The following is a 20,182-nucleotide window of genomic DNA, read 5'->3' as shown; positions in this document are numbered from 1 at the left end:
TCCGATTTTGAAATAGCTTTTTTGTGAAAGCACATTTTGCAATATTCTAAGTACATAGCCCAGCCATCACGGGCTAGCTATTTAGACACCCGGCAAGTTTAGCCTTTACCAAAATCAGATTTACTATTACAAAAGTTTGATTACCTTTTGTTGTCTTCGTCAGAATGCACTCCCAGGACTTCTACTTCAATAGCAAATGTTGGTTTGGTCCAAAATAATCCATCGTTATATCCGAATAGCGGCGTTTTGTTCGTATGCGTTCCAGAAACTATCCGAAATGGTAAATCCGGGTCGTGCGCATGGCGCATTTCGTGACAAAAAAAATCTAAATATTCCATTACCGTACTTCGAAGCATGTCAACCGCTGTTTAAAATCAATTTTTATGCAATTTATCTCGTAAAAAGCGATAATATTCAGACCGGGAATCTCCTTTTCGGCAAACAGAGGAAAAAACACAAAGACGGGGCGGCCAGTGCACGCTCCTAAGCCCACAGTCCCTTGATCGGCCACTTGAGAAAGGCGATAATGTGTTTCAGCCTGGGGCTGGAATGACGACATTCAGGTTTTTCCCGGGCTCTGAGAGCCTATTGGAGCCGTGGGAAGTGTCACGTTACCGCAGAGATCCTTTGTAATGGAATGAGATGTCAAAGAAAGACAATAAATGGTCAGACAGGCCACTTCCTGTAAAGGAATCTCTCAGGTTTTGACCTGCCATTTGAGTTCTGTTATACTCACAGACACCATTCAAACAGTTTTAGAAACTTTGGAGTGTTTTCTATCCAAAGCCAATAATTATATGCATATTCTAGTTACTGGGCAGGAGTAGTAACCAGATTAAATCGGGTACGTTTTTTTATCCAGCCGTGTCAATACTGCCCCCTAGCCCTAACAGGTTAAAAAGGCCCTAAAGATTGATGTTTTACAACGTTTGACATGTTTCAACGAACGTAAATATAACTTTTTGTTGTGAAATTTTCTGTGCGCTTCCTACATTTGGATTAGCTTACTGAACGCACAAACAACAAGGAGTTATTTGGACATAAATTATGGACTTTATCGAACAAAACAACATTTATTGTGGACCTGGGATTCCTGGAAGTGCCTTCTGATGAAGATCAAAGGTAAGTGAATATTTCTAATGCTATTTATGATTTTAAATGACTCCAAAATGGCGGGTATCTGTATAGCCTGGTGTATTTTTCTGAGCGCAGTACTCAGATTATTGCAAAGTGTGCTTTCCCCGTGAAGCCTTTTTGAAATCTGTCACAGCGGTTGCATAAAGGAGATGTTCATCTATAATTCTTTGAATAACAGTTTAATATTTTATCAACGTTTATGATGAGAATTTTTGTAAATTGCTGTGCTGATTCACCGGCAGTATTGGAGGCAAAATATTTTCTGAACGTCAGGCGCCAATGTAAAATGCTGTTTTTGGATATAAATATGAACTTTATGGAACAAAACATACATGTATTGTGTAACATAATGTCCTAGGAGTGTCATCTGATGAAGATCGTCAAAGGTTAGTGTTTCATTTAGCTGTGTTTTGGGTTTTATTGACACATGTCCTTGCTTGGAAAATGGCTGTGTGATTATTTTTGTCTATGTACTCTCCTAACATAATCTAATGTTTTGCTTTCGCTGTAAAGCCTTTTTAAAATCGGACAATGTGGTTACATCAAGGAGACGTGTATCTTTAAAATGGTTTAAAATAGTCGTATGTTTGAGAAAGCTGAATGACATTTTGTTGTTTTTCAATTTGCCGCCCTGATATTTCACTGGCTGTGTCCCGCAGGTGGGACGCTACCGTCCCACCTAGCCCATAGAAGTGATGTCATCTCTGAAAATGATCTAACGGGTAACATTAAGGAAATAGAAAGGAGTGTTTATTAAAAGTATCAAGTACCATGACTTGTTGCCAGAATTTCTCAGTTTATATCAACTAACCTGGTGTTCCTCTGGTCCTCATCAACTGGGATATGTATTTTGGAAGTGTCAAACCAAACCCTGTGAATAAGAATCAATCAGAAAATCCATATCACATTATAGCTTCATTAGGGTGTAATAAATTAACAGAAACTTAAGCTTACATGTTTTGCCTTTCATTGAAGTGGTTGAAGACCATATACCTTTGGGGAGAGAGGAGAGAATCAGTTCAAGTCTGTCATGAAAACATTTCAGCCCACTAAGCTATGAAACCACACACTATTACAGAGACTGATATTACCTGCCACAATTGATACGGTGAAAATAATGTGTAGAAAGGAACAGAAACTCACATCAATACCTTTGTCAGATACAGTGAGGGGAAAAAGTATTTGATCCCCTGCTGATTTTGTACGTTTGCCCACTGACAAAGAAATGATCAGTCTATAATTTTAATGGTAGGTTTATTTGAACAGTGAGAGACAGAATAACAAATAAATCCAGAAAAACGCATGTCAAAAATGTTATAAATTGATTTGCATTTTAATGAGGGAAATAAGTATTTGACCCCCTCTCAATCAGAAAGATTTCTGGCTCCCAGGTGTCTTTTATACAGGTAACGAGTTGAGATTAGGAGCACACTCTGAAAGGGAGTGATTGGATTGAATGCACTTAGCTGTTTCTCTGTGCATGACAATTCTCCCTAGTTGTTACCGCCCCTTGTTAGTGGGCAAGACTGGCCATGATTGAAAATTTAAACCCTAAAATATCCAAGGATTTAGGAACATCATAGTTTTCCCTAAATATTGCAAATCTTTGGAAGATACTATCTTTATTAAGACCAGAATTATGCTATTTACACTTTGTAGTCAACTTTGGCCCTTGAATCAATGTTTGACTAATATTGATGCCACAGGATGATTTCAACCAGTGAAGTTGTTTTTCTGGTTCAGATCCTCTATGAGGTGGGTATTGCAAGTATACTTTAAGGTGGGACAAATTAGCACGCAAAGTACACTTAGTTGACATGAAATAGTACAAAAACACTACTTGAATTCTACTTTAAATGTAGGTGTCCCAAAGTAACACCATTTAAGTAACATTAAATACATGCATAGTATATAAAAATACAACCATGAAAAGTATACTGACATAGTACACCAAAGCCAGATAAAGTGCACCTTTAGTGTACATGGGATATGCTAGCAACATTACTATTTGCAATTATCTTTCAGTGCCACTACAAATTCACCGACTGTATATAGAGAACACTCAAATAAAATCTTTCAAGTACAGTTTAAGGTGGGTAGATAAGGTGGGTATTACAAACACTTTTAGGTGGGTCAGTATACTTTACTCAGTACACTTAGTTGACATGAAATTGTACTATAACATCACTTTAATTCAACTTCAATTTATTTAGTACAGATTTAGATGTTCCAAAATAACACCATTTACATACACACATAGCACATGCATAGTAATTACATAAAATATAGAAAAACACATACCCCAGAAGCAAGAAGATTCCAACAATGATAAGGAGAACAAACTGCTTTACATTTGAACTGAAACACATTGTTCTTCCAATAGTGTCAGCAAATATTTAGTTTATCCTACACTAGAAGCAATGTCCAATCAAATGAAGATATCTCAAATGAAACTAGTGGATCTAATCAGCACGCCTAGTCAAATGAGGAGGAGGAGCCTCAGCCCTTTGAACTGTACCTCCATGGACATATACACACATCACCACGGTAACCCACACCCAAACCAGAAATAACCTGAAAATAGAGTCCTTTACCAACCAACCCTAACCAGTTGTACATGTAGTATCCATCCAAATAAGAAAGTAGAGTCAAATAATGTCAAATATGACCAAATAAGGTCAAATAAGGCCTCATATTTAGCATTAATTAGGATTCCTAATGATCTACTCTTCTCGGGGACCAAACAGGAAACAACACAACAAATACATAACCTACATAATATACATAGCACTACATTTACATTACAATGTAGTCATTTAGCAGATGCTCCCATGGATTGGCAACAAGTGTAATATTAAATAACTCTTTCACCAGTAAGTAAATCCTTGGCGAGAACTTAGGTCCTAGTTAAAGTTATTTGTTTTAAGTTAAAAAGTCAGATATCAAATGTACATTCTGTCCTTTGTTTGCAAATACAGGTTTCTCTATCTGGTCATCTCTCCCTTATCCCAGTCTTAGGGGCTCTTAAAAGGGGCAGACACCCATTTAACATGAACATCACATCCCTCCTAACTTCTCAAAGACAAAACCTTTTGGACATTTGTTCAACAGCAGTAATAATAATAATAATAGTAAATAGATGGTAAAATGTACATGAAGTACAATTTATGAGACTTGCTTTAACTCTAAAAGTATTTCGTGGTAATGGTAGAAGTTTTTAAAATGTTTTAAATAACTATTTAAAGCGAAGCAGTTTTAAGTATGTTTGGTTTTGTGTCTGCAGTATTAATGCTGGTGACTGGTTATAGTTGAAAAGGTAGGTAGATTAACATTATAGTAGTATTAGTGTCTGCAGTAGTAATTCTGGTGACTGGCTATAGTTGAAAAAGTAGGTAGATGAAAAGTTAAAATAGCCGGAACATATGAAAGCTGTTTCGGTGTTTCTAGCTTGAACAGTTTAAGACTTCCTGCTGGTGAGTTATTTCATGGAAATGTATGCACATATACAGTACCAATCAAACCATTTGGACAGACCTACTCATTCCAGGTACATTTTTTATTTTTACTATTATCTTCTTTGTAGAATAGTAGTGAAGACATCAAAACTATGAAATAACACATATGGAATCATGTAGTAATTAAACAAATAGATTTTATATTTGAGATTCTTCAAAGTAGCCACCTTAGCCACCAGTAGTTTGCCTTGATGACAGCTTTGCTCACTCTTGACAGGGGAAAAACCCTTGAATGAGTATACATTCATTCATACAGCCAGAAGAAGACTGGCCACCCCTCATAGCCTGGTTCCTCTCTTGGTTTCTTCCTAGGTTTTGATTTGATTTGAGTAGGTGTGTCCAAACTTGATTGGTAATGTATATAGTTATGTTTGATACAAGTTTTAAAGAATTTAAAGTTAGGATAGCCTGAACCTGTGAACGTTGTTTTAGTGTATCTAACTTGAACAGTTCAAGAGTTACAATTATTGTTGGTAGGTAATATATGCTGATTTATGCACATTTATGTACTTATAATTTATAGCGCAGACCAGAGCTAGTGTGAGCCAGACCTAGCTAGCTACACCCAGGACCAGAGCTAGTGTGAGTCAGACCTAGATAGCTACGCCCAGGACCAGAGCTAGTGTGAGCCAGACCCAGCTAGCAACGCCCAGGACCAGAGCTAGTGTGAGCCAGACCCAGCTAGCTACGCCCAGGACCAGAGCTAGTGTGAGCCAAACCTAGATAGTGATGCACAGGACCAGAGCTAGTGTGAGCCAGACCCAGCTACCTATGCCCAGGACCAGAGCTAGTGTGAGCCAAACCTAGCTAGCTTTGCCCAGGACCAGAGCTAGCACAGAACAGAGCATTTGGAAAGTATACTGCTCAAAAAATAAAGGGAACACTAAAATAACACATCCTAGATCTGAATGAATGAAATAATCTTATTAAATACTTTTTTCTTTACATAGTTGAATGTGCTGACAACAAAATCACACAAAAATAATCAATGGAAATCCAATTTATCAACCCATGGAGGTCTGGATTTGGAGTCACACTCAAAATTAAAGTGGAAAACCACACTACAGGTTGATCCAACTTTGATGTAATGTCCTTAAAACAAGTCAAAATGAGGCTCAGTAGTGTGTGTGGCCTCCACGTGCCTGTATGACCTCCCCTACAACGCCTGGGCATGCTCCCGATGAGGTGGCGGATGGTCTCCTGAGGGATCTCCTCCCAGACCTGGACTAAAGCATCCGCCAACTCCTGGACAGTCTGTGGTGCAACGTGGTGTTGGTGGATGGAGCGAGACATGATGTCCCAGATGTGCTCAATTGGATTCAGGTCTGGGGAACAGGCGGGCCAGTCCATAGCATCAATGCCTTCCTCTTGCAGGAACTGCTGACACACTCAAGCCACATGAGGTGTAGCATTGTCTTGCATTAGGAGGAACCCAGGGCCAACCGCACCAGCATATGGTCTCACAAGGGGTCTGAGGATCTCATCTCGGTACCTAATGGCAGTCAGGCTACCTCTGGCGAGCACATGGAGGGCTGTGCGGCCCCCCAAAAAATGCCACCCTACACCATGACTGACCCACCGCCAAACCGGTCATGCTGGAGGATGTTGCAGGCAGCAGAACGTACTCCACGGCATCTCCAGACTCTGTCACGTCTGTCACGTACTCAGTGTGAACCTGCTTTCATCTGTGAAGAGCACAGAGCGCCAGTGGCGAATTTGCCAATCTTTGTGTTCTCTGGCAAATGCCAAACGTCCTGCACGGTGTTGGGCTGTAAGCACAACCCCCACCTGTGGACGTCGGGCCCTCATACCACCCTCATGGAGTCTGTTTCTGACCGTTTGAGCAGACACATGCACATTTGTGGCCTGCTGGAGGTCATTTTGCAGGGCTCTGGCAGTGCTCCTCCTGCTCCTCCTTGCACAAAGGCGGAGGTAGCGGTCCTGCTGCTGGGTTGTTGCCCTCCTACGGCCTCCTCCATGTCTCCTGATGTACTGGCCTGTCTCCTGGTAGTGCCTCCATGCTCTGGACACTACGCTGACAGACACAGCAAACCTTCTTGCCACAGGTCACATTGAAGTCCCATCCTGGATGAGCTGCACTACCTGAGCCACTTGTGTGGGTTGTAGACTCCGCCTCATGCTACCACTAGAGTGAAAGCACCGCCAGCATTCAAAAGTGACCAAAACATCAGCCAGGAAGCATAGGAACTGAGAAGTGGTCTGTGGTCCACACCTGCAGAACCACTCCTTTATTGGGGGTGTCTTGCTAATTGCCTATAATTTCCACCTGTTGTGTATTCCATTTGCACAACAGCATGTGCAATTTATTGTCAATCAGAGTTGCTTCCTAAGTGGACAGTTTGATTTCACAAAAGTGTGATTGACTTGGAGTTACATTGTGTTGTTTAAGTGTTCCCTTTATTTTTTTGAGCAGTGAATTTAGACCCCGTGACTTTATGGAGTCAAGTAAGGTCAAATATGATAGCCTCATATTTAATAATAAATATTTATATTATTTATTAGGATCCACAATTTCACAGAACAGAAATATAAAACGCAACATGCAAGAATATCTACATTACATTGCAGTTCATATAAGGACATCAGTCAATTGAAAGAAAGAAATTTGTCCCTAATCAATGGCTGTGTGAAGACGCTGGATAGTGGTGGGAACTGGAACATGCTGTCGTACACATTGATCCAGAGCATCCCAAAAATGCTCAATGGGTGACGTGTAACAGGGCTGGTTGTGTTGCCACTTGCCTTTAAAGAAAGGTGTATTTAATGTTCAAGCATTCTTATTGGTTGGTTCAATTCCGATGACAATAAGGCGTGTTGTTATTGGCCCCACTTGCAGATTAGGGGAGATAGCGAACGTCAGGTCTCGCCAGTATGAAAATGTGATGCAAGGGGTCACGTTCTGAATACTGGTTTTCTATTGGTGCATTTTAACATTTTGTTTACAAGTTTGCTGTACATTGCTGATTTATACATGTGTGGGTATATGGTACCTGTTAGGGATTGAGGGGCTTTCTGGGATGTTCTTTGGTATATGATTGCTGTATATAAGTGTGTTAGCTAGCATGCTAGCATGCACCGATGTAATGGTCACATAAGCCCACTGCTAACACAGTTGTTTTCATGCTACAGATTTTACCATCGACAGCCATCAACATCATTAAGCCCGGCACAACTAACATGCTGTTTCCTATTTAACAACAGATAATAAATAATGCTCAACTGGGACCACTGGCTGGGGTGATTTATTTGAACAAAACACAACACAAGGAGAGTACGTTTAACATCTGTTACACATGTCAATCCAGAGCATCCCAAACATGCTCAACGGGTGACATGTCTGGTGAGTATGCAGGCCATGGATGAACTGGGACAATTTCAGCTTCCAGGAATTGTGTACAGATCCTTGTGACATGGGGCCGTGCATTATCATGCTGAAACATGAGGTGATGGCGGCGGCTGAATGGCACAACAATGGGCATCAGGATTTTGTCAGGGAACCTCTGTGCATTTAAATTGCCTTTGATAAAATGCAATTGTTTTCACTGTCCGTAGCTTATACCTACACATACCATAACCCAACTGCCACCTTTGGGCACTTTGTTAACAACGTTGACATCAGCAAACCGCTTGCACACATAACACCATACACATTGTTGTGCGGTAGTGAGGCCAGTTGGTGGCTTATGGAAGAGAAATAAACATTAAATTCTCTGGCAACTGCTCTGGTGGACATTCCAGCAGTCAACATGCCAATTGCACGCCCCTCAAAACTTGAGACATCTGTGGCATTGTGTTGTGTAACAAAACTGCACAATTTATAGTGGCCTTTTATTGTCCCCAGCACAAGGTGCACCTGTGTAACGATCATTCTGTTTAATCAGCTTCTTGATATGCCACTCCTGTCAGGTAGATGTGTAATCTCGGTAAAGGAGAACTGCTCACTAACAGGGATGTAAACACATTTGAGTCTAGCATTGGAGAGAAATAAGCTTTTTGTGCATATGGAACATTTCTGGGATCTTTTATTTCAGCTCATGGAACCAACACCTTACATGTTGCGTTTATATTTTTGTTCAGTGTACAAGGGGTGCATCTCCTCATCTCCCCTTTGACCCAACGACACACCATTCTGAGTGCACACCAGCGGGGAACATAGTCAAAAACAACACATCTTACAAGTCCTACATTCACGGACTGAAACCTATCATTGGGGTTATGTTAAATGTATTATCGTGGACATAATAATCAATAAATATTTTAGCTCCTGCCACCTTTGGGCACTTTTTTCACAACGTGCTAATCTATTCCAAGCAGAAACAGTCTCACATACATTTACACAACAGTTATATGGTTTCAGGGTGGAATACTTTAGTCATTATCTTTAAACATATAAATTCCTTTATCACATACGTGCGCTGAGACGTGTCATACGCACAGCGTAGTTGGACAGGCTGGCCATAGCTAGCTGAAATACAAGAGGAAAGAGGAGCAGCAAACATCGGTCAAATAGTTAGGGTTAGTTGACAACGTCACGAAAACCACACGTTCGCTTCAATGGGGAAATAAATCTGTATTGTCGTATTTCTGGATGGCCAGATATCGTTTCTATTGGCTTATATTGGACCTAAGCTTGTCGCCTTTGTGACAACGATTCCTAATGGTAGAGCAGAGGCATGAGCATCTCGTAATTAAAGAAGATCTCAGTTTTATCACCTACAACAGTGTAGGAACATAACATCTAATCAGTTAATTCACCTGGCCTACCCAGAACGAAATAATATTCCACCTGCTCTACCCAGAATGAAATAATATTCCACCTGCTCTACCCAGAACGAAATAATATTCCACCTGCTCTACCCAGAACGTAATAATATTCCACGTGCTCTACCCAGAACGTAATATAGATTCTTTCCAGACAAGGCATTTTTTCAGTTGCTTGCATCTTTTTATTCAGACCTTATTTGGAAGTACATAAAGGTCGTGACGGCAGTAATGACGATAGTTGCTCAGAGAAACTCCATTCTTTGGTAGCTAATTCCCAAATATATTTTGACAGTATTAAGCTTGAAAAGCTGGTGAATGTCAAATTGAAAGGCTGCTTCCTGGGTTTAAAGTGGAACTGACTGCGTTTTAGAAACATGAAATCATATTAAAATCTGTTCATTTACAACCCAGGAATTTCTGACAAGAGAGCACTTAGATTTGGTAATTTTCACGGTTTCATAAATTCATAGAATGTTTGGGAATTATGTATAGTAAGTCATTTGTGAAAATTCCATAGCAATATAGAGTGGGAAAGTGGACTTGCGTTTGGACAATTTAATAGACACTGCAGTAAATAAACCATATTTCTTGTCCAGGACCAGAGTCTATGCAGACTGGTGCACCATAGCCAATCAGAACTACAGTAGGACTATATACAAACATGCCATTTGCACACAGGCCTGTCATCATTCACTATGAACTGGACTGTGTTTACAGGCAGTAGGGCCTGCCATCATTCACTATGAACTGGACTGTGTGTTTACAGGAAGTAGGGCCTGTCATCATTCACTATGAACTGGACTGTGTGTTTACAGGAAGTAGCAACAGAGCGACTTTAGGTCAATAGAACACATTCACCAAAAACCACAAAATACACCTGAATGGATTTCTGTAAATATGTAAATACCATGGGAGTCCTCTTACATTTGGGAACTTTTATAGTCCTGTTGATCAAACAATCATGACAAGGTAGGCTATCTTTTCCTATATGCACATCGACAACAAGATCAACAACTAATGCTAGTCAGAGCAAGATTATCTCAAATCTAATGGAGGAACATTAGATAAACCCTCTCAAACTGTTTCAGCGAGTTGGTCGTCAAACCTGCACTGATAAGCAACGGGGAATTGTAGCCTCCTCGTCCTTCTGCTGCTTGCCTGCCAATGCATGCTTGTCCCAACCAAGCACCCAGGCTAACTGGCTAAAGTTGGGCGGCAGGTAACCTAGTGGTTAGAGTGTTGGGCCAGTAACCGAAAGGTTGGTGGATCAAGTCCCTGAGCTGACAAGGTTAAAAATCTGTTGACAAGGTAAAAATCTGCCCCTGAACAAGGCAGTTAAAACCTGTTAGGGCTAGGGGGCAGTATTGACACAGCTGGATAAAAATCGTACCCGATTTAATCTGGTTACTACTCCTGCCCAGTAACTAGAATATGCATATAATTATTGGCTTTGCATAGAAAACACCCTAAAGTTTCTAAAACTGTTTGAATGGTGTCTGTGAGTATAACAGAACTCCTATGGCAGGCCAAAACCTGAGAAGATTTCAAGCAGGAAGTGGCCTGTCTGAGAAGTAGTGTTTCATCTTGGCTCTTTTTATTGAAGACTCAGGATCTGTGCAATAACGTGACACTTCCTACGTCTTCCATAGGGTCTCAGAGCCCGGGAAAAAGTTGAACGATATCGAGGCAGGCTCTGGCTGAAACACTTTATCGCTTTTGGCAAGTGGCCACTCAGAGTACTATGGGCTTAGGCGTGCGCCCGCGTCGACCGAATGCTTTCTTTTCTTTTGTCTGTTTATCTAAACGCAGATTCCCGGTCGGAATATTATCGCTTTTTTATGAGAAAAATGGCATAAAAATTGATTTTAAACAGCGGTTGACATGCTTCGAAGTACGGTAATATAATATTTAGAATTCTTTTGTCACGAATTGCGCCATGCTCGTCACCCTTAGTTACCCTTTAGGATAGTGTCTAGAACGCACGAACAAAACGCCGCTGTTTGGATATAACGATGGATTATTTTTAACCAAACCAACATTTGTTATTGAAGTAGAAGTCCTGGGAGTGCATTCTGACGAAGACAACAAAGGTAATAACATTTTTCTTATAGTAAATCTGACTTTGATGAGTGCTAAACCTGCTAGGTGTCTAAATAGCTTGCCCTGTGATGCCGGGCTATCTACTGAGAATATTGCAAAATGTGCTTTCACCGAAAAGCTATTTTAAAATCGGACATATCGAGTGCATAGAGGGAGTTCTGTATCTATAATTCTTAAAATAATTGTTATGCTTTTTGTGAACGTTTATCGTGAGTAATTTAGTAAATTCACCGGCAGTGTTCGGTGGGAATGCTAGTCACATGCTAGTCACATGCTAATGTAAAAGCTGGTTTTTGATATAAATATGAACTTGATTGAACAAAACATGCATGTATTGTATAACATAATGTCCTAGGGTTGTCATCTGATGAAGATCAAAGGTTAGTGCTGCATTTAGCTGTGGTTTTGGTTTTTGTGACATTATATGCTAGCTTGAAAAATGGGTGTCTGATTATTTCTGGCTCGGTACTCTGCTGACATAATCTAATGTTTTGCTTTCGTTGTAAAGCCTTTTTGAAATCGGACAGTGTGGTTAGATTAACGAGAGTCTTATCTTTCAAATGGTGTAAAATAGTCATATTTTTGAAAAATTGAAGTAATATCATATCTAAGGTATTTGAATAACGCGCCACAGGATTCAACTGGCTGTTGAGTAGCCCATAGAGGTTAACAGACTGTTCCTAGGCCGTCCTTGTAAATAAGAATTTGTTCTTAACTGACTTGCCTAGTTAAATAAAGGTTAAATAAAAATAAAAGTTGGCTAGCTAGCTACACAAATGAGAGAACACCTCACTCTGCCCATTTGACTCACCCCAGAATGCAAACACCCTTGTTAGGCTGTTTGCATGTTATTTAGCATGTTTGTGACTAACTTACTTTCATTGCCTACATTTACTGACACCAGTCATATTCAGCAGGTGTTGCATTGGTCAATTCATCAGTTATTTTGCGCTCTGGCGAGAGTGCTCTGAAATCTAAGTAGATATTGTGAGATTTGGCCCTTCATAATGGGGCGCTAAGCTTTAAGCTATACTTTTAAGCTATTAAGTATAATGGAGTATAATAAACTGAAGAACTTGTGCTATGCATAGATGTGAGCATGCGAGGGAAGTGGGGTGCGATCTAAACTGTGTTAAATGCAACAGCTTAAAGAGTGTGAAAGAACAATGGAAATACACTGAGAAAGAACATAACAGGAAACTTCAGTGCAAACAACGAGAGCGCCAACCCGAGACCCTGCTTCTGCAAAGATGACCACGGAGCTACAGCGCTAAGGGGCTGGACTAGCTTTAGCGCCAACACCAGCGATAGGCCAGTAAGTTTAAACCATGCTGAGCCTCTACTCTAATAGGCCTGTTCGCAAACAGGAACTATCTCTGTTAGAGTATAAATCAAGGGGATGTTGGGGTGTTGGGACTTCTCTGTTTTCATCCTGCGTGATGTTACAGTGAACCCGTATATACGGAATTTGCATTTACCATTTATTAACTGATGAATAAATATTGACATTAGTATAAAATATAATTGACTCTTTGTTCCTATATCAGATTCGAACACATGCAGCCTTAACAATAGTCAAGAGTGAATTTGCAAAACGCAAGAGATATGCTAACTGGATAACAGTCGTTCAATTTCAGAATAGCTAAACGATGAACATGTCTCGCTAGCAAACCAAATGACACCTGCATCCCCATCTCTGTAGCCACCGGAAAATTCAGTCACTCACCCACTCCTCCGATGACATCCTCCTAGCAGCTAGCTAAGTTCAGTCTCTGTGTTTTAGCTTGCTACATAAATAGATACGCTAGCCTATCAGCCACATTTTAACTGACTTGTGACCACTGGCCTTGGCCTTACTAGTTTGATTGTATTGACATTCCCAGCCTTAGTTACATTCGTCAAATTCTGTCCAAAATATTGAGTCGTTGAAAGTGAAACAGTATATATCGAATGGAGGAAGGAACAATGTACCAGGGCAGCTGTAATTTACAATGTGATAGCAATATGTTTTGGCCGACCAAAAACAATGCCTTCATGTGTGTCATGGAATGTTGAGTCAAATATAACCTATTTTTAAAACCTGGTTTCTGAGCATAAACTGAGAATTTGATATTTTTGACTGCAAAGTAGTTATTAAAACGCTGTCAGTTCCACTTTAAACAGTCCAAGGGACACTCACCAAAAATGTGTTGTTCCTTGACCCAAGTAACAAAACTGCAAAAGGTCAACAACATCACCGAGATAATGTTATGAATTTATACAACGGGTGGGTCTAATCCTGAATGCTGATTGGTTAAAAGCGCATTCCAGCCGCTTTTACTGAGAATTTGTCTATTTCACAAATTACCACCGGCTAAATCTATCACGTTAAAATGCCTTTTTATGCTCTTAAATCTGTGAAGAAGGGCAAAGCACCTGGAACAGATAGTCTTTCTGTGGAATTTCATTTACACTTTTGGGAACATTTAGAGGGACCCATATTCAACATGTTCCAAGAATGCCTTGCTAAGGGTGAGCTGGTTACTATCATTAAACAAGGGATTATTTCCTTAATACCAAAACCTGATAAAGATCCCATTTTCATAGATAATTGGAGACCTATTAGATTATTTAATACAGTTTATAAACTGATAATTTTAGCATAAGCTAATAGACTTAAAATGGGCCAAAAACCACCTTATTAATGAAACCCAAATTGGTTTCATGAAATGTCGCCACATCAGCTGTAACGTTAGTTTAGTTTTAGACTTGATTGTTCGCGCTGATTCAGTTGACTCCGACAGTATTATAATATTCCTCAACTTTTGTAAAGCATTTTATACAATAGAACACAAGTCCCTAATACATTCGTTGCACACGTTTGGTTTCGGTAGTAGGCACCAAAGATAACCCTGAAGGAGCTGCAAAGCTCCACAGCAGAGACTGGAGTATTTGTCCATCCGACCACTTTAGGACGTACACTTCACAGAGCTGGGCTTTATGGAAGAGTGGCCAGAAAAATGTAAATGTCTTGGAATGGCCTAGTCAAAGCCCAGATTTCAATCCAATTGTGAATCTGTGGTATGACTTAAAGATTGCTGTATACCAGCGGAACCCATTCTTCTTGAGGAGCTGGAGCAGTTTTGCCTTGAAGAACGGGCAAAAATCCCAGTGTCTAGACGTGCCAGGATTATAGAGACATACTCCAAAAGACTTGCAGCTGTAGTTGCTCTACAAAGTATTGCATTTTGGGGGTGAATAGTTATGCACGCTCAAGTTCTGTTTTTGTCTTATTTCTAGTTTGTTTCACAATAAAAAATATTTTGATCTTCAAAGTGGTAGGCATGTTGTGAAAATCAAATGATACAAACCCCCAAAAAGTACATTTTTATTCCAGGTTGTAAGGCAACAAAATAGGAAAATGCCAATGGCGGTGAATACTTTCACAAGCCACTGTAGTTCACAGGTTGGAGAGGCAAGCACTAAGATTTAGACAAACCCCAACAAATGCTAGGCTAGAAGAATGTGTAAATAATGTCTAGACGCATCCAGGAGCCAAGCAACCCATTTTTATGTAAATATCAATTTGATCAATGCCTTGTGGGGGGGAAATGTAATACCATCAAACCTTTGCCACCCGAAGTGGACACATTTTTGGTCTGGCCCCTGGGCTGGGGAGACAAAGCCTATGCAATCTTAGTCTACTTCTCTGCTATTCAAATATGAAATCGGAACATTCAAATCATATTGTATTTGTTGCATGCGCCGAAAACAGGTGTAGACCTTACAGTGAAATGCTTACTTACAAGCCCTTAACCAACAATGCAGTTTTAAGAAAATCCCTAAAAAAAGTAAAAGATAAGAAAAACAAATTATTAAAGACAAGCAGTAAATAACAATAGCGGGGCTATATACAGGGTGTACCGGTACAATGTGACAAAATGAGAGGGCACTGGTGTCGAGGTAATTGAGGTAATTATGTACATGTAGGTAGAGTTCTTAAAGTGGCTATATAGATAATAACAGAGTAGCAGCAACAGTGAAGGGGGGGGGGGCATGCAAATAGTCTGGGTGGCCATTTGATTAGCTGTTCAGGAGTCTTATGGCTTGGGGGTAGAAGCGGTTTAGAAGCCAACCAGAATCAAACCATACAGATGTTTTAGTAACTACATCAACTCTATTTGCTTTCCACTTTTTAAAACAACTGAAATGTTGACCACTTTCCCAACACGTAGAGGGTATTAGCTCTTTGTATATTAATCTGCTATTCAAAACATGAAATCAGGGCAGATATAACATCTACCAGTGAAGATGTTCAGATCTTTTAGTAACTGTATCAAATTATTTTGGTTAAAAATAAGTTGTTTAATATATCTCAAAATGGAAGGCTTCATTTGCCATTTGCGTCACTTCAAAGTGATGAAAAATGAAGTTTTTGTGAGTTAAGCACAGCAGCTTTGTTTACAAGCTGCTAATAAATGGTTCATATAATATTGATTGTAATAACATGAACAATAAAGTAAACAGTAAAGTAATCCTTGGGATTACTCAAAATCAGTAATGTAATCTGATTACTTTTTTGGATTACTTTCACCAATACCTTTTAAAAACATTCATCTGATATGTCATTATTTCATTTAGTAGCCTGACATGCCGTTTTCCTGTTTGGGGACTAGCGTGAGGGCATAAAGGTCCTATAATTAATATGTTCTGTAGTGAGAGCGTAAACATAGTCACGTAGTAGAAACATGAGTAGTCTAATCATCTTCATTCAACGTGTACTAGACTATGATGGTAGGATTCAAGAAAATGACTTGACAATAAGTCTGTAACGTAACTAAATATTGAAAAACTCAAGGGGTCTGAATACTTTCTGAATGCAGTGTATATTTGTCAGTTATTCTGATTCTTAAATAATACTAGTTGTATACATGCTTTCAAATATTATGAGTTGTTTAAAAACATGAATCTAAAGATTAGTGTAGAGTGGGGGTATATCCCAAAACATTTCATAATCACTCCACACCACTTTCACAAACTACAGTGTAAAAAACTACATCAACAACACCTGTATCACAAACTACAAAACAACTACTTCGTCATTTAATATCTATAAACACCTATATACATTAAACAAATCCAACAATACTTATATGTGACTTGTTTCAAGAAACTAGGCGTAAGTCCCGTGTCACTGCTAATAACATGTATTTGTTTTTAAATCAAAATGCGTTTTGGGACAGAAATGCCTTCTAGAACATGTGAACTTTCATGTGCCTTAAGTCTCCTCGCTGCCCGAATATACTCCAGGTTACGGTGGTCGGTCCAGATGAGAAAAGGGTGACGTGCTCCCTCAAGCCAATATCTCCACACCGTCAAAGCCCTGACCACGGCTAACAGCTCCCGGTCCCCCACATCATAGTTGCGCTCCGCCAGGCTCAGCTTCTTAGAAAAGAACGCACATGGGCGGAGCTTCGGAGGAACGCCCGAGCGCTGCGATAGCACAGCTCCTACCCCAGCCTCGGACGCGTCCACCTCCACTATGAATGGAAAGAGGGGTCCGGCTGCGCCAGGACAGGTGCATTGGTAAACAGAACCTTCAGACGATGGAAGGCTCTGTCCGCCTCTGCTGACCATCGTAGCCGCACCGGCCCCCCCTTCATCAGTGAGATAATGGGAGCTGCCACCTGGCCAAAACCCCGGATAAACTTCCTATAATAATTAGCGAACCCCAAGAACCGCTGCACCTCCTTCACAGTGGTTGGGGTTGGCCAATTACGCACAGCCGTCACACGGTCACACTCCACCTCCACCCCCGAGGTGGAAATGCGATATCCTAGAAATGAGACGGCTCGTTTGAAGAACTCACATTTCTCAGACTTGACGTATAGGTTATGCTCCAGCAGCCGCCCAAGCACTTTACGCACCAGGGACACATGCTCGGCACGTGTGGCGGAGCAGATCAGGATGTCATCGATGTACACCACCACACCCTGCCCGAGCATGTCCCTAAGGACCTCGTCCACAAAGGATTGGAAGACAGCGGGAGCGTTCTTTAACCCATACGGCATGACGAGGTACTCATAATGGCCCGATGTGGTACTAAATGCGGTTTTCCACTCGTCTCCATCTCAGATACGCACCAGGTTATACGCACTCCTGAGATCCAATTTCGTGAAGAAGCGCGCCCCGTGAAATGACTCCACTGCCGTAGCAATGAGAGGTAGCGGGTAACTGAAACCCACTGTGATAGCATTTAGACCTCTATAGTCAATGCACGGGCGCAGACCTCCCTCCTTCTTCTTCACAAAAAAGAAGCTCGAGGAGATGGGGGACTTAGAGGGCCGAATGTATCCCTGTGTCAAGGACTCAGTGACGTATATATCCATAGCCACTGTCTCCTCCTGAGACAGAGGATACACGTGACTCCTAGGAAGAACCGCGTCGGCCTGGAGGTTTATCGCACAATCCCCTCGTCGATGGGGGGGTAATAGAGTCGCCTTCGTCTTACTGAAAGCGATAGCCAAATCGGCATACTCTGAGGGAATGTGCATGGTGGAGACTTGGTCTGGACTCTCCACCGTAGTCACACCGATGGAAACTCCCATGCACCTACCTGAGCACTCCCTCGACCACCCCGTCAGAGCCCTCTGCCCCCACGAAATCTGGGGGTTGTGTGTGGCTAGCCAGGGGATTCCCAGTACCACCGGAAACGCTGGGGGAGTCAATGAGGAACAGGCTGATACGCTCCTCATGACCCCCCCACGTCTGCATAACCAGTGGCACGGTGACCTCCCCTACTTGGCCTGACCCTAGCGGTCGACTATCTAGGGCGTGCACGTGGAAGGGGTGGTCCAGCTGAACCAGGGGAATCCCTAACCTCTTAGCTAACCCACGGTCCATAAAACTCCCAGCTGTATCTGAATCGACTAGCGCCTTATACTGGAAGTGAGGGGGAAAATTAGGAAAACAAATGGAGGTGTACAAGTGGTCGACAGGGGGCTCTGGGTGTGGCTGGTGCGGACTCACCTGGGGAGTCGAAGTAGTGCTCTGCCTGCCCTCCGAACTCCCGGAGGGACCTCTCCAGCACCGGTCCACAGTGTGTCCTCTGCGCCCATATCGGGTGCAGGAGAGACCCCCCCTCCGGTCCTCCTCGATGCAGCCCCCCCTATCTCCATGGGCTGTGGAGCGGGAGGACTGGGAGGCGGAACGAACAGGCCCCGACTGGAACGTCCCCGGGCAGCCAGCAGGTTGTCCAATCTAATGGACAAATCCACCAGTTGGTCCAGAGTGGAGGTGTTGTCCCTACAAGCCAGCTCCCGGCGGACGTCCTCGTGAAGGATGCACCTATAGTGGTCTATCAGGGCCCGCTCGTTCCACCCCGATCCAGCGGCGAGAGTCCGGAATTCCAATGCGAAATCCTGAGCTCTCCTCGTCTCCTGTCTCAAATGGAATAGTCGCTCACCCGCCGCCCTTGCCCTCCGGGGATGATCGAAAACCGCCCGGAAGCGGCGGGTGAACTCAGGGTAGTCACCCCGGGCCGAGTCTGGACCATCCCAGACCGCATTGGCCCATTCCAGGGCTCGACCCGTGAGACACGAGACGAGGACGCTCACCCTCTCTTCGTCGGAGGGAGGGGGGCGGACGGTCGCCAGGTACAGTTCTAGTTGGAGCAGGAACCCCTTGCACCCAGCGGCCGTCCCATCGAACTCCCTGGGAGGTGAAATCCGCATCCCGCCGGCACCCGCTTCAGTGGGTGTGGGTAGGGGCGCAGGGTGAGGACCGGAGCTGGTCTGGCTGGGGAGGCACCTCTCTCCCAGCTCTCCAACCGGGCCAACACCTGATCCATGGCCGAGCCTAGGCGGTGAAGGAGGCTGGCATGTTGGGAGACCTGCTCAGCCATGGATGGCGCTTCTGCTCCTGCTGACTCCATAGGTGATGGTGCGGGATTCTGTCACGACTGACTTGGACTAGTGTAGAGGCGGAATCAGATGCAGGAGACAGAGGTGCTGGAGGTGAGTGTCTTTTAATAAATCGACACACACAAAAGGCCGTAAGGCACAGGGCGCTACATACAGTCTGCCTGGGAAAAACACATTCCCATAAAACACTAAAAATATTATCACACGGCACAAAAAGCAAGGGCCGCAGCCCGGTAAATCTTCTGACAAAACTGTCAGTGAAAATGTACAAATCACGTCCCACCGTCCTGAGTGGACAATAAACAATCCCGCACAAAACCCCAACTGAAAACACACACTAAATAAGGCCCCACTAATGACAGACACAAAACAGGTGTGGAACAGACAGACAAAACCAAAAGACACAGAAACAACTATCGGTGGCAGCTAATAGGCCGGCAACGACGACCGCCGAGCGCCGCCCGTTCGAGGAGGGGCGGCACTTTCGTTGGATCCTGTGACAGTTACCTGTCTGGTTATTTTAATTTCATTACAGACTCTCATAGCCATCACACCAGAGCCAGTGTTTCCAATATCAGACCGCTGCACTATAGGAGCCTGGCTGGAAAAAGCTATTTCCTTAACACTTGTGCAGAGGAATGGAGTTGTGTACCAAAACAGATCAAAATCCATCCATAAGTTATTAAGTTATAAGGCAAGCCTTAAGGAATGTTTTAAGACAGAACAGGCTAAGAGAAAGTATAA

General features: G+C 42.3%; 1 protein-coding gene across 1 annotated transcript in view; it reads right to left on the bottom strand.

The window, feature by feature from the left end:
* LOC106592470 (uncharacterized) overlaps nucleotides 1–20,182 on the bottom strand; it is a 66,693-nt gene that overhangs the window by 32,380 nt on the left and 14,131 nt on the right. The window contains exons 4-5 of the mRNA XM_045722383.1: nucleotides 2,092–2,130; nucleotides 1,949–2,008 (exon numbers count right to left, since the gene is read on the bottom strand). Of these exons, the coding sequence (XP_045578339.1) occupies nucleotides 1,949–2,008; nucleotides 2,092–2,130 (99 nt within the window). The remainder of the gene's footprint in view (nucleotides 1–1,948; nucleotides 2,009–2,091; nucleotides 2,131–20,182) is intronic.

The sequence above is a fragment of the Salmo salar genome, chromosome ssa07 (assembly GCF_905237065.1).
Source record: "Salmo salar chromosome ssa07, Ssal_v3.1, whole genome shotgun sequence".
NCBI classification, from domain to species: Eukaryota; Metazoa; Chordata; class Actinopteri; order Salmoniformes; family Salmonidae; genus Salmo; species Salmo salar.
This window is presented reverse-complemented; position numbering and strand designations above follow the sequence as displayed.